The 14,994-nt window shown below is 46.0% G+C and overlaps 2 protein-coding genes across 5 annotated transcripts; both read left to right on the top strand.

Annotated features, from left to right (window-relative positions):
* The first annotated feature begins 4,021 nt into the window (after positions 1–4,021).
* Positions 4,022–11,075, top strand: LOC6501100 (neprilysin-4). 4 transcript variants are annotated; one of them, XM_014911401.3, is made up of 5 exons: positions 4,022–4,491; positions 7,386–8,971; positions 9,034–10,042; positions 10,101–10,509; positions 10,845–11,075. In XM_014911401.3, exons 2-4 carry the CDS (start codon positions 7,391–7,393, stop codon positions 10,424–10,426), a joined length of 2,916 nt encoding a protein of 971 aa, XP_014766887.1. In that variant the 5' UTR covers positions 4,022–4,491; positions 7,386–7,390; the 3' UTR covers positions 10,427–10,509; positions 10,845–11,075. The 4 variants fall into 4 exon arrangements, with proteins under 4 accessions (XP_014766887.1, XP_014766890.1, XP_014766888.1 ...); XM_014911404.3 differs by lacking the exon at positions 4,022–4,491 and having other exon boundaries at positions 6,977–8,971; positions 10,677–11,075; XM_014911402.3 differs by lacking the exon at positions 4,022–4,491 and having other exon boundaries at positions 6,977–8,971; positions 10,680–11,075.
* Positions 11,076–11,201: 126 nt separating this feature from the next.
* LOC6501101 (glutamate receptor ionotropic, kainate 2) lies at positions 11,202–14,947 on the top strand. Its single transcript, XM_001954514.4, has 14 exons — positions 11,202–11,469; positions 11,550–11,710; positions 11,767–11,992; positions 12,049–12,441; positions 12,504–12,667; positions 12,721–12,951; positions 13,017–13,220; positions 13,275–13,359; positions 13,421–13,697; positions 13,755–13,956; positions 14,013–14,238; positions 14,292–14,404; positions 14,458–14,607; positions 14,664–14,947. Exons 1-14 carry the CDS (start codon positions 11,361–11,363, stop codon positions 14,832–14,834), a joined length of 2,712 nt encoding a protein of 903 aa, XP_001954550.1. The 5' UTR covers positions 11,202–11,360; the 3' UTR covers positions 14,835–14,947.
* Positions 14,948–14,994: the final 47 nt, after the last annotated feature.

Genomic DNA, 14,994 nt, shown 5'->3' on the forward strand with positions numbered 1-14,994 from the left:
GATATTTCCATTTGCTAACAACTAAAATCCGCCGCATGACAGTCATCGTCATCAGGCCGCAATCCAGCAATCCCGCAATCCGCCACGAAATCTGCCACACACCCAAAATCGGGACCCCACCATGACCATAAAGTGCACCCGAGCGAATGGACCCCTGCCATTAAGGCTCACCCCCCAACCAAACGCGAAAAAATATGAAGCCAGACATGACAATCTGGAGCTGAGGCTAAACCTCATGCATAAAACGAGACCTTAAAAATCCAAACTGACCACCCAACTGGAGTATACGTGCGATGTCAGCCGGGTGAAAATAAAGTTGGCCAACAAAGTAAACAACTGCCTGGACGGCGAGTTGGGAACTTCGTTGTTAACTAGGCATTAAAGGCAAGTGCCATAAAGTTTTAGGATGAGGAGTCAACTACCTGAGCATATATAGTTTATTCCTCCGAAAAAGTCATAAAGAGCTTCTATCAAAAGTGGAAGATTATAAAAAAAATTTAAAGCCAGGACTAGAAAAGTCGTAATTTATTACTTTTTGTAGCGAGTCCTTGCTCATATCAAAGTGGGCTTAGGAGCTCTAAGACCCAATATATCAAATCGAGCTCATCCCGGAGAACTGTCTCACGTAACAAAACCCAAATTATGTTTAGTGACACCTCTCCATTATTAATGGGCGGGGCACTTGTGGGGTACGCAGGAAACCGTTAGTCTAATGCTGACCCCTGGCATTATCATCGATTCGACTCCTCGATTCCAGGGGGGCTTTTATCCATCTGTCAAATCCCAGATCTGACAGCCGCATGTCTTACTTTCAAATCTCCGAAAAACGAATGCTTTTGGGGCTTTCTGCTGAGATGTCAACCGAATAACAACAAAAACAAAACGCAACAAAGTTACAAAGGTCAGGTCCCGTGTCACTCGAATGAAACTTTTCAATTGATTGATCGGGTCGGTTTCAAGGCTAATTAGCTCGGCGGAAAAGTGAGCTGTGTCTTGGAGGCGTGGGGTGGTAGCTTTGAAGCAACCTGCCCCGACACTTCCATGAACTGCAGCTAATTGGAAACCAAGCACCCAAGTTCATGACATTGAAAGGATAAAAACTAATTAACCTAACTCGCAAAGGCATGTCCCGAGCAAGTTTCAAAGGTAAACTACAAAGGGCGACCGCAGAATGGCTATGGCAGAGTAAAAACTGAAAGACTGACAGACTGAAAGAATTCACTATCCCTTTCAGATTCCTGGTAATTGCAAAACAGAGGCTCCCACTAACTGTCTCTCGGACTAATTAGTCGGCAATCGCTTTGCATAATCCGGTGGTGCGGCAATCGATTAGCACAATCACTGGACGATACTTAACGTAGTGTTGGCACAGCGAGTGTGAAAGTCTGTCAGAAAGAAAAATTAAATTGCCACTCCAATCGAAACAAATCAAATGGAATTAAGCCGATTTGAGTGCAGGCCGGGGCGTATTGCAACACGTCAACCACATCACTGACAATTGTGGCAAATTGCAGCCAACAAAAGCCGCAACCACAATTACACGACCCGGCGAGACACACCGGGCGCATGCGTGTTCGGCCACCGCTGCGTATACGCAATCTCAGGGACACCGCCAAAATAAATGAACAAAAAAGCGTCTAAACCAGTCTTGCAGTTTCCCGCTTAACGGGAATTCGTGTAGGCCAGTAATTGAAAGTCAATGCCAAGTGCGTGAGAATTAAGTGTGCGTGGATATAAACCAAAAAAATTACAGAAACCAAAACTATAAAAAAGATCAATGGAAACTCCAAGTCTGGCAAGATTGCCCAACTTTTTAGCTATCTGGGAATGCTCGTGCCATGCAATAACTAACTTTAATTGGCCGCTAGTCCTTTGCGGTTCATTTCTCTTAAGCTCCGAATTAGTTAACCGACACATTTTCATATCAATTTCTTAAGCCGGGCTTTTTGCAATTTAGCCAAAGACAGCACTACAGGCAGCAACAGCATTAGCCACTTGAAGTCGGCATGCAAAACAATATAAAGCATATCAAATGCCAGACAGCAAACACCTTCGCGCATGCGCAACACTTGTGCGGCACTTGGGAGCGCCAGACGCAGGCGGGTGGTCTGCCCGGGTCTGGTCTAGCCTGGCCTCAAGTCTGGGCTGGCCCGGCCTGGCCTGGTCTGGCCTGGAACCTGCATGGCACTGTGCAGGCGCCGCAATCTCAAATGCCGGCAAAGTGCAAAGTCACGGATGAATGAGCCCCAGTCGGAGTTGGAACTTTGCTTCAGCGATTCGTTTTAATTGATTTTGTTTTGGCTGCGGGAACAGTGCTCACCCAACGCACTCCGCCTCCGGAATATACACTGGGAAAAAATTAATAAAATTTTAAAATATTTTTTAACCAAATCAATAGCTTTTTTAGATTTATAAGGTGTGGAATTGAAATTGAACGTCTATTACTAAGTTAAAAAGAATTATAAAATTAATAATTTATTGAATTTTGTCTCTTAATCCTATTTTAATTGTATTATTTATTTTAATTTTGAATTGTATTTAAAATATTAATTATAATTTATCTTAAGCCCCATAAGTACTAGATTATACTACCAAAAGTTAATATATATTAAACATAACACTTTCTATGATAACCTAAGTCATAAATTGGAAATAAAATCTAAAACAAAATAAAGAACCTATAACTTCAATAATTATTTTAGTTAATATTAAATTTTAATACCTACTAGGTGATTTTTTTCTGCATGCACCTTTTTAAGTTTACTGGCCAGAAAAATGCAAGCTTGGCCAACTAATTTTGGCTAAACATGAATCTGGTCCGGCCAAAAGGAGTTGGCAAATATTTGCCGCCATTTCCCGAGTCTCCTAATTGTGTACACTATACGAAGCTGTTGTTGTAATTGGCACGGTTGGTAATTCTTTTTTGGCTAATTTTCAAATACGACCCATTCGGATATTGGATTTTCTTGCAGTTTTGTATTTTCATTTCCATTCGCGCTGCCAGCAACGGGCGAGCGTTGTGTATTTTATTTTTTTTTTTTTTTGCTGTTTATGCAATCAAAATTCTTACCGTTCCCGGGGCGATCAAATGCAAAAAAAAAAACTAACAAATTTAAAAATAAAAAAGTAACAAATAAGAGACAACAAACTGCGACAGACCGAGCTCGAATGGCACTTGTGGGTGCAATTGTAATTATCCTAATTTATGTTGTGTGGTGGTCTAGTCGCTTTAATGCAGTTTTCGCTTTTGCGAATTCTAAAAAACCGCTCAGATTTATTGCAAATTATCTCCCGGCCTGACAATGATCGATAGAGCAAAATTTATGGCCGCCACAGCTATAGTCCCCTTTATGCTTTTTATGAAATTCCAGGCTCCATTGGCTGGCTTTCGGTTTCAGTCCAAACACGGGACTCTTTGGACGCTGACGGCTCGGTTTCGCAAATAATTATACTAATAAATGAGACCGCGACGCTGGTGGAAATGCATTAGTGAAATGGAAATGCACTAAACGAGAGCGGCACGAAATTGTTTGACCCGTAAAGTAATTAAAATGGCTATTTGCCATAAACATCCGCCATGAATATGGAAGAAGTCGTAAAGGGAATTATAATATGGAGCCACCAACCAAAGCCAAAATTAATTAATTAAAGGGCCAAATCAAAGGTGCCATAAAGTTCAGTGAAGTGATAAAAAAATATTTACATTTTTGTGAATTGATTCTCTGGCAATGGACATTGGCAGGTGTGGTCCGCAAATGAGAATGTAATTGAAATGTTCCCGTCAGCCGGCAACAATTGTAAGCCAACTCCAATGATTTATGATCTGTAGTGGGATTTTAATTAATAATAACAGCCGACTGTCCGACTGTCCCACTGTCCAATGGAGTTGTCAATACCCGATGAATTCAATTAGCATTTTTATTGTGACACGGACAACATACATTATAAGTGCATGGTACCTACATGAGTGTGAATTATATGCGGGAAACACGCAATGAGTGAAGTGTTTTGGCCTCATAGGCTTTGCCACAAACGTCATCGGCTCTCTGGTGGAAAAAAAAAGTGAGACAAGTGTTCAGCCTGTCCCAGGACAGGTGAGTGCCCAATCTTGGGCTTGAATCACCTCCATTAGTGATCCATCGATCAATCGACAATTAGAGTCTCCCAGCAGCTGCGGCTGGTGAAATGTATGTGTATCATCCCTCGGCCTTAAAAACAACTCTGTGCTCGGCGTACAACTCAGTGGAATACCCGGAGCGATAACCAGAAGCAGATGCATCACCGCCCAGCACCGACCGGCCTGTGTGGTAAACGCGGCTAAATCGTTCTCCGACTCAAATCTGAAATCAGTTCTAAACCTGCGACTAAACGCAGCGGACTAACCGCTCCAAATACCATTTAAGTTTGGGTTTTGAGTTTCAACAAGCAGTTTCCTGGGATCCCGCAAAACTCGAACAGTGTCGAAGTCTGCTGGGACGGCAAGTTTCAAGTGTGAGTTTTTATTGTTTTTTTTTTTAATTTAAAACTGTTTTAAAGTTTATTGAAATAATACCTTTAAAATGGAACTTATTCCCTTGGGGGCATAAAAATAATTCTCCTTGAAACACGATGATTTGCAAACTAAGTTAGAGATTGTTTTTCAGCCTCAGGTTAGTCCCTGAATATTAATAATTAGACTTATACTTTTTTGTTTTCGAAGTACATCCATATATCTTTATTTGAAACACCCGATTTAATTAAAAATTTCATTCATTTCTCAGTCTCGTATAACCTGTTCCATGGACCATACATCAAAAGTAAAAATGCTACGACAAATCGATTAGAATATATATTATGTGTTCTAGTCACTAAAGTTAGACAATGGAGAGTTTAATTAATTTGGTGGCGACAACCTTTGTCAATACGAGAGCTCCCCCGAAACGTAATCAAAAGCGAATATAGGCTGGGCTGAATTGAAACCTACTGTATGTGCCTGCTGAACTCGATTATTTATTATACATCAATTGATTGATTCACGATTCGTTCGTTTACCTCTCGCAAACCTGATGCGGCATCTGTGTTTGAATCTCTGTGTCTGTATCGCCACTACCGCCGGCAGTAGCAGTGGCAGTAGGTCACTCGGCGCCGATTTGGTCTTGAACCGCAGATCAAGTGAACACAAAAGCCAATTGAAATTAGAATCCATCGGAGCGTTGGCAAATTGCATAACATTTGCTCTTGTGTTCGGCAATGTGGCAGAGTGCCTCGTACACGCACATGCAACACGAGTTGCAATGCAACAGAATTGCTAGGTGCACTTTGTGATGCGAGATTGATAAACAGACCTGCCGGATAATCTCGGTCATAGTCGCTAATTAAATGGTTTAGAGGTAAAATTAGCATATGAGCCAAATGGCGATTTCCACCGATGACGGCCCTTGAACATAAACACTTGCCTGGGGCGGAGCATCTCCCACATATGTATATGTATGTTTGTACCTGGGCCAGTGCGTGTTCAGTGTCCATGAATGCGAAACTCATACATGACGTGAACAAAAGCCATCCCTCCAGCCACTCGAGCACCTCTCCTCACACTCCACGTCCTCGTCGGACTTCCCTAATGGCCATATGCAAAGCGAGACCGCTTAGAGGAGGATGGAGAGGTGCACGGATGGGAGAGGAGAACAGGCACATTAGATGGCATCGCATGCCACCAATTACCCGCATAATCTTGTAATACTAACCCGGGCCGAAATTCCCGCACCCTGCACACCCACACTCTATGGGCCAATTTGGGCTACAGTTACGCCTCGGAGAGCTTTAATTCCCTTTAAATAGTGTGCCAGATTACGCCCCTCGCAGCCCCGCCCCGACCACGTGTGACTGGAGTAGTTAGTGGCACCCAATGACGCCATCTCCATTACACTTCAATGACCAGGCTTAACGGCTGAGTTATGCGAGTCGCTGACAGGCCTTAAAGGGACGATTGCCAAATTGTCTCGGATGGGGCAGATTTATCTTGGTTTCTAATACCCAGTAATCTGAGAGGTTTTATGAACATCAGACCTAGACATAAAACATAAAACCTGATATAAATCAAAAGAGTTTTCATGGCAAAATTTAATACTTTTATTTGATTTGATTGAGGGTTTTAAAGTATAATTGCACGTCTGTGACAGAGATCTCTCCAATCAGACATATAAACATATCATTTTTATTGACTTTTTAGCCTTCAATTTATGGTTCAAGTAATGATAGAAAATAAAACGAATTTTTCTTTTAATACAATGGGATCTATGAATTCTTTAGACCTATGTATTCAGTCCTATTCGAAAACTATTTAGGAAATAATCTACTAAAACCACTAATACTCCTCCTTATCAAAATTCTTTTATACAAAATGTCTAAAAATCTATTCGGATTATACTGGATATCCTTCCGTCTATATACTCTATAGACATCTCAATTATTTTTAAAAATCTGAGCTTAGATTCGACCGACTGAATCCACATGGGCTAGTAACCCGTGGCCAAATGTCCGTCGTCGGGCGGTGCAATTGTTTTGTGAAATTAAATTAAATTGATTGAATTTAGACGGTGCTCGGACAGAGGTCAGTGCAGATGAGCCCCTGGCACTGCTAGTCCAGTGATAATGACACTAATTTCGGCGGGCCATCTGAAAGATGTGCCTTTGTGTCGCCTTTGGTGTTGATTAACCGAACCAGAGGCACAAAGACGTATTAACGCATCGATTGAGGTTTATGGGTCAAATCAGGGCAGAAGACGCCGTGTATTTCCTGCCTCGTTAGATCTTACTTGATGGGTATTTATGGTATTTTTGGATCTTGGATCAGATAAGAGGCGGCAACGATAACAACCCCCTGCTGATGTTGCCACAACAGTCGCATGTTGCTGGATGCTATTTGTCGCTCAATTGTTTGACGCGCGCCGTGATTGCGCATCCCAAGTATCTGTTGCTTTCAGTTGGCAATGTGAGCGCGACTCGTCCGCTGCTCTCTGCCATCCAGTCCAGTCCAGTCCAGCTCAGTCCATTCTCCGGTCCACGGATCTTCGGTCGCCGGCCCTCCATTCTCATTTTGGGTTACGTCCCGTTCGGTTCGCCAACTGCGTCGCGCAAAAAATTGCGTTTAATTAAAGTATAAAGGCCAGCGAGCTCCTCAATTACAGCCGCCCGTGGGATGAGTCGCCACAGCTACAGCCCCAGTCAGCTGAAGCTAGCGATGCCCTCGGTCCATGGCACACCAGCTCCTGGTCCGCCGAAGTCCGCGCACCTCGCATCCACCAAGGATCGCGGCGTTAAGCTTGGTTTAGGAGTCAATCAGCGGACGGGTCGAGTGCAATGGTGTCCGGGACTAACCTGTTGCAAACTGTTCTTGTTGCTTCCAGTGGTGATGCTGCCATTGACCCTGGTCCTCATCCTGATCATGCGCCTGGACGGGATGCTAGCGGCGCTGCAGCTTAGTGAACAGCGGATGCGAGATCGGCGGGAGTCCTCAGTGCCCGTCTATGCCAGCGACTTCGAACCGGCGATGCAGGAGGGCAGCACCTACAACGAACTACTCCAGGAGGAGTTCCTCGTCCCGCAGACCAAGCAAACCCAGCTAGAGCTTATGGCCGCGGAACGTGCGCGAAGGTGTCAGTCATTCAGATATGGTCAGGCAGAGACCATGGACCTGGAGGAGCGCAGCACCCTTATGAAGGATTCGCGTACCTCCTTTCTTCCTCAGGGAATTCCCCGTGAATGTATTGGCGACGGCATCAACCTAGATATCAAGCCATTGGAGGGCGACCTGTACCAGCGCCAGAAGAAGCGATACCAGGACAAGGCGCTCTACTGGCTGGAGCGGAGTAAGCAGAGGGAGCGTCGCGAGGCTGAGCGCCAGTCAGACGAGGGTCCTTCAGAACAGATCAACGAGGCACTTGCCTCCCTGCAGAGCTTCTGGAACGAGGAGGGCACACGGGAGGGCATCCGTCTGGCCCAGGCCAAGACCATGCAGCGCTACATGGACACCAAGGTAGATCCATGCGTGGACTTTTACAAGTACGCCTGCGGAAACTGGGAGAAACTGCATCCGATTCCCAAGGACAAGGCCGGCTTTGACACATTTGAGATGTTGCGCGAAAGCCTGGACCTAGTGTTGCGTAATCTCCTCGAGAAAAATGAGCCAATGCACGCGTCTGTGTCGGAGCACCGGAAGAATCAGGTCCGGAACACGCTCTTCAAGCTCAACGAGCAGGGGGAGGTGGAAGAGGAGGCAGCTGGCGAGGTGGGATCGGACCAAGAAACCGCCTTGGTGGCGGATCGTTTGCGGCGGCACATCGTCAGCCGACGGCGTCTGCTTAATCAGGTCCTGATCAGATACAAGCGATTCTCCAATAATGCAAAGACGAAGCATCTGATCGACACCCGCGACAAAACCAAGGAGGAGGAGATGGCCCAGCAGGCCCGACAAAGGGATAGATCCGATCCGGAGGAGCAGCTATCCACTGGCAACGAGCACGATGCCCAAATGAAGGCCAAGAATCTTTACCGTTCCTGTGTGAATAGCGATGTCCTGTCCCAGCGTGGTCTGGAGCCGCTGCACACTCTCATCCGGGACTTGGGCGGCTGGCCTGTGCTCGACCCCGACTGGAGTGACTCAAACTTCAACTGGCAGGTCCTGGCCGCCACTCTGCGGCGCTACAACAACGACATCCTCATCGTTCAGTGGGTGGGGGCGGATATCAAGAACTCCGAGGAGAACATCGTGCAGTTCGACCAAACGGGTCTGGGTCTGCCCACCCGAGAATACTTCCTGCAGTCGACCAATAACAAGTATCTACTCGCCTACCAGCGCTACATGAGCGAAGTGATGCACAAGATGGGTGCCAGCAAGTCGGATGCCCAAAGGGTGGCCCAAGAGCTGGTCTACTTCGAGACGCAGCTGGCGGGGATTACGGCGCCTGCAGAGCAGCGTCTGAACGTCACCAAGGTAATGTTTCATTATATTTTTCATTTTTTTAGAGCTAACTCGAAGAATCTTTCGATCCACAGCTCTATAAACGGATGACTCTCGACCAGCTGCAATCGTTGGTGCCAGAAATCGAGTGGAGGGCCTATCTCCAGAGCCTCCAGGATCGCGAGGTGAGCGGATCCGAGGAGGTGGTCATCTACGCGGTGGAGTACATGAGCAAGCTGGTCACCCTGATCCAGGAGACGGAGCCGCGGATGGTGGCCAACTATATGATGTGGCGGTTTGTACGCCATCGAATCAACAATGTAGACGATCGGTTCGACGACATCAAGCAGAGCTTCTACCACGCTCTGTTCGGAAGGGAAGAGAGTCCGCAGCGGTGGAAGGTTTGCATCGCCCAGGTGAACACCAACATGGGCATGGCGGTGGGCTCGATGTTCGTCAGTCGGTACTTCGACAACAACAGCAAGCGGGACACGCTGCGGATGACCCACGACCTGCAGCAGGCCTTCCGAGACATCCTGAAGACCACCGACTGGTTGGACGCGACCACCAAACAGCTGGCCGAGGAGAAAGTCAACGCCATGTCCCTGAAAATCGGCTATCCTGACTTCATCCTCAACCCAACTGAGCTGAACAACAAGTATGCCGGGATAGAGATCCACCCGGACAAGTACTTTGAGAACACGCTGAATGTGCTGCTCCACACGGCCCGAACGGAGCAGGCAAAGTTGCACGAGCGGGTCAACAAGACGAACTGGCAGACAGCTCCTGCCATCGTTAACGCCTACTACAGCCGTAACAAGAATCAGATCATGTTCCCAGCTGGTATTCTGCAGCCACCCTTCTACCACCGCCACTTCCCCAAGTCACTGAACTTTGGCGGCATTGGGGTGGTCATAGGACATGAGCTGACCCACGGTTTTGACGACAAGGGCAGGCTTTTCGATCGGAACGGCAACATTCACAAGTGGTGGACGGACTCCTCCATTCGGGGCTTCGATGAACGGGCCCGGTGCATCATTGCCCAGTACAGCAACTACACGGTCGAGGAGGTGGGCATTGTCCTCAATGGAGAGAGCACCCAAGGTACGAGCAGTCTTCACATAAGAACAAACGATTTAATTAAAAACTCGTATAATTTCAGGTGAGAACATAGCCGATAATGGGGGGTTGAGACAAGCCTTCCACGCCTACAAACGCTGGCTGAAGGAACATCCCGATGAGGTTCAGGACGAGATGTTGCCCGGGCTGAATATGACGGGGCCCCAGCTGTTCTTTCTCAACTTTGGCCAAGTGTGGTGCGGGGCCATGCGGCCGGAGGCGATTCGCAACAAGCTGAACACGGCGATACACAGCCCGGGTCGCTTTCGGGTGATTGGAACTCTGTCGAACTCCTACGACTTCGCTCGGGAGTTCAGCTGTGCGGAGGGCACACCCATGAATCCCGCCAACAAGTGCAGCGTGTGGTAGCTGCAGCCTAAGCCTAAGAGTATTATTAATGAGACATGCGCCGAGCAGTTCAGACCAGACCAAAGACCGAGGCGTGCCAGCTGGTGAGTATTTGTCGGGGAGTCCTCCAGCCTCCAGCCCCCCATCGAGGCTCTAATTGGAGCCGGGGGTGGCTCGTTACTGATGTTAGATACTATTGTTGTGCCAACATCGATTTAGCACTTCAATTGGGTGGCACTCAGTCGGTTAATTAATGGTGATTTATGCCCAGCAGTTGCCTTGAGATGCCGTTGGGGAGAAACTTCTTCAATTGTCTTTTCAATAAAATTGCAATTGGTGCGTGGCAGATGGAATTCTAAAAGGGGTTGGAGTGCAACACCATAGACCATACACACAGGCATATCACTTATCCCATCTCATCTATCCAATAACATTGCAGTTTTCAATTGACGGAATCAGCAGACTGGCTCTATCCGGAGATATATGCCAAGGATCAAGTGGGCCAATAAACCCATAAACCGCAACAGATAATGTGCCAAAAATTAACTTGCAAATCTATATATATTTTTTTAGCTATTAACTATTTATATTTTTCATTTGCAATAGTTTAGTTTTTGAAGCAATTTTATGTTTGTGATAATTCGAATTAAATGTGACACTATTAAAGAAACTTTGAAAACTATTATTGATGAGGGAGGTGGTATTTTTTCAACACTGGAGCAGCTTTTCAAAAATTTCGGTTTGAAAACTTTTGAGTGGAATTTTTGGGGGAAAAGTATGAGCATCCAATCAGTTGGGAATGTGCGCTCGCCAGCCAAAGAACCAAAAATCGGGGCATACATCGCGCTAGTGGGTGTTCCAAAAATATACGTATACATCTATATATACTCAATAAGAAATATCCAAAAAAAAGCAAACTGTGGGGCATGAAAGGAAACTTTAATAAATAAAGACAATGCAGTTCTGTTGGCTTCCACTGGCATTCCTTTGCCTCGACCTGGTGGGGGGTCAGTATTATGGAGGCAACTCCTACGGTTCCACCGGTGGTCAAGCCATTCGCCTGGGTGAGTGAAAGAGCTCAACGTGCTCATCTCCGGAGCACTCCTCTCCCGAATTCATTCGACTCAACACACAAAGCATGCAGGTCTTATCACCGACGACGCCACAGATAGGATCCGGCAGACCTTCGAACACGCCATATCCGTGGTGAACAATGAGCTGGGAGTGCCGTTGGTGGGCGAGACGGAGCAGGTGGCCTACGGAAACTCGGTCCAGGCTTTTGGCCAATTGTGCCGGCTGATGCAAGTGAGTTTGTAAACAAAAAGCAAACAAAAAGACCTTTTATCAAATATTCTCTGCAGAACGGAGTGGGTGCTGTTTTCGGGCCATCTGCCAAGCATACTGCCTCGCATCTCCTCAGTGTCTGTGACTCCAAGGACATTCCTTTCATCTACCCCCACCTCTCCTGGAGCGGCACCCAAGCAGACGGCTTCAACCTGCATCCGAATCCCGAGGATATTGCCCATGTCCTTTACGACATTATCAACGAGTTTCAGTGGTCCCGCTACATATTCTGCTACGAGTCGGGTTTGCATAGAGGATATATAACACCTTGATAGATTATTTATTAGTAACTTCCATAGCTGAGTACCTCAACATCTTGGACCACCTCATGAATCTGTATGGCATCAAGGGACCTGTTATAAAAGTGATACGCTACGATTTGAATCTAAACGGAAACTACAAGTCAGTGCTAAGACGGATCAGAAAATCGGAGGATAATCGAATCGTAGTAGTTGGCTCCACCGAAGGAGTGGCGGAGCTCCTACGGCAGGCCCAGCAGGTGGGCATTATGAACGAGGACTACACCTATGTCGTTGGCAACCTGGACCTGCACACCTTTGAACTGGAGGAGTACAGGTACAGCGAGGTGAACATTACTGGCATTAGGATGTTCTCACCCGACCAGGAGGAAGTTCGCGATCTGGTGGAGAAACTGCACCAGGAGCTGGGCGAGAGTGAGCCAGATGGTCAGGGTAGGGAGATACTTTTAAATACTATCTATAAAGCCCCATTTACCCCCAAAATCTCTACAAAGGTTCTTCATCTATTACCATGGCCATGGCGCTAACTTACGATGCAGTGAGGGTCATAGCTGAGACCACCAAAAACCTTCCCTATGAGCCCCAGATGCTCAACTGCTCCGAGCGTCACGACAACGTCCAACCAGATGGATCTACTTTCAGGAACTACATGAGATCGGTTAGTTAAAAAAAATAATAAACCTAAGAGTCCATTAAAAACACCAATTTCAGTTGGAGATCAAGGAGAACACCATAACTGGTCGCATTTTCTTCGAAGGAAACGTGCGCAAGGGCTTCACCTTCGATGTGATCGAGTTGCAGACGACGGGCTTGGTCAAGGTTGGCACCTGGGAGGAGGGCAAGAAGTTCGAGTTCCAGCGACCACCCCAAGCTGTTACCTTTCATGACGTCGATGACGGATCTTTGGTCAATAAAACCTATAGGGTTTTAATCTCAGTGGCGGTTTGTACAGAAACTCAACTGAGCGCTTCAAAGGTAATTAAAAGCAATTTAAATCTTAATTACAGACCAAGCCGTATGCCAGCATTGTGGAGAGTATCGACACACTTATTGGCAATGACCAGTATCAGGGCTACGGAGTGGACTTAATAAAAGAATTGGCCGAAAAACTCGGCTTCAACTTCACCTTCATCGATGGTGGCAATGACTATGGTTCCTTTAACAAGTCCACCAATACGACGACAGGAATGCTAAAGGAAATCGTTGAAGGGGTCAGTTACTATTGAAGTTAACATGTGAAGCCTTTATCAGTGACTTTATTTCAGAGGGCCGACTTGGCCATCACGGATCTAACCATAACGGCAGAGCGGGAAGAGGTCATTGATTTTTCCATACCCTTTATGAACTTAGGTGTGTATTTTCTCGATATATGTATATTTTTTAAAAACAATTATTAGTATTTTCCAATTAGGCATTGCTATTTTGTATGTGAAACCGCAGAAAGCGCCTCCCGCTCTCTTCGCATTTATGGAACCATTCTCCTCTGAGGTTTGGCTTTACTTGGGCATTGCCTATGTGGGAGTCTCCCTTTGCTTCTTTATCCTGGGTCGGCTCTCGCCCACCGAATGGGATAATCCCTATCCCTGTATAGATGAGCCCGAGGAGCTGGAAAATCAGTTTACGTTAAACAACTCTATATGGTTTACTACTGGAGCTCTTCTGCAGCAGGGATCTGAGATAGCTCCAAAGTATGAATGGAAATGCCCTTAAAAATTAATGTGGCGCTATTATCCTTGATTTTCCAGAGCTCTTAGCACGCGTACCATTTCGGCAATTTGGTGGTTCTTCACCCTGATTATGGTATCATCCTACACGGCCAACTTGGCTGCCTTCTTGACAATTGAAAATCCCACCAGTCCCATCAACAGTGTCAAGGATTTGGCCGACAACGTGGACGACGTTCAGTATGGAGCCAAACGCACAGGATCTACAAGAAATTTCTTTTTGGTAATAAATTTAACTTTGTGTCTCAGTTTGTCTTTAACTTCCATAATCCCCGAAAGACCTCTGAGGAACCAATCTACATAAAAATGAACGAATACATGTCGAACAATCCTGACATGCTGGTGGAAAATAACCAAGAGGGTGTGGAAAAGGTCAAGTCAGGCACAAAGTACGCCTTCCTCATGGAGTCCACCTCCATCGAATACAACATGGTGAGGGAGTGCAACCTGACCAAAGTGGGTGATGCTCTGGATGAGAAAGGCTACGGCATAGCCATGGTGAAAAGTAGGTATTCAGCCTGGCAACCGAATCCTTTTAATTAAATGCCGACCCAACAGATTGGCCATATCGGGACAAATTCAACAACGCCCTGCTGGAGCTACAGGAGCAGGGTGTCCTGGCCAGATTAAAGAACAAATGGTGGAATGAAATCGGAGCTGGAGTCTGCAGTGTAAGTTTCCTTACTATATCGTATAATTTGACCCACTAACTATTATTTTTCAGGCTAAAAGCGAAGATGACGGTCCTTCGGAACTGGCTATTGACAATCTTAGTGGTATCTATGCCGTCCTGATTGTTGGTACCATCATTTCTATCATCGTCTCAGTTCTGTGTTGGTGCTTCTTTGTCTTCAAAAAAGCCAGATTCTATGCGGTACGACTAATCTTAAAGTCTTTTAATTTAAAATCTTTAAATATATTTTATTCAAGGTTCCCTTTTGCGGTGCCCTGGCTGAGGAATTCAAAATTGTCATCCGTTTCTCGGAAAACGAACGAGTCCTGAAGAGTGCCCAGTCCATTTACTCCCGCAGCCGGAATTCATCCCAGTCCATCGAATCCCTTCAAACAGATTCCGAGGAGAATACACGGACAGAGGACTGATATTGAGTTTTATTTCTGGATACTCAATTTTCTATTTCAAGTTTTCTCACAAAGCTCCAAAAACTTTTACTCAAAACATATTCAAAATTGACATTTTGGAAACATCCGTCAGTTGGTTTTCTTCACTCAAAGTATTCGGTGCTTAGATCGGCGATATTTT

Source organism: Drosophila ananassae, chromosome 2L (genome assembly GCF_017639315.1).
Source record: "Drosophila ananassae strain 14024-0371.13 chromosome 2L, ASM1763931v2, whole genome shotgun sequence".
Taxonomy (NCBI): Eukaryota; Metazoa; Arthropoda; class Insecta; order Diptera; family Drosophilidae; genus Drosophila; species Drosophila ananassae.

Coding starts and splice junctions, on each gene's coding strand:
- LOC6501100 (XM_014911404.3), top strand. CDS start 7,178: ATGAGTCGCCACAGCTACAGCCCCAGTCAGCTGAAGCTAGCGATGCCC. Junction 8,972..9,033: donor AGCGTCTGAACGTCACCAAG/GTAATGTTTCAT, acceptor TTCGATCCACAG/CTCTATAAACGGATGACTCT. Junction 10,043..10,100: donor CAATGGAGAGAGCACCCAAG/GTACGAGCAGTC, acceptor GTATAATTTCAG/GTGAGAACATAGCCGATAAT.
- LOC6501101 (XM_001954514.4), top strand. CDS start 11,361: ATGCAGTTCTGTTGGCTTCCACTGGCATTCCTTTGCCTCGACCTGGTG. Junction 13,360..13,420: donor CATACCCTTTATGAACTTAG/GTGTGTATTTTC, acceptor TTTTCCAATTAG/GCATTGCTATTTTGTATGTG. Junction 14,608..14,663: donor AAAAAGCCAGATTCTATGCG/GTACGACTAATC, acceptor ATTTTATTCAAG/GTTCCCTTTTGCGGTGCCCT.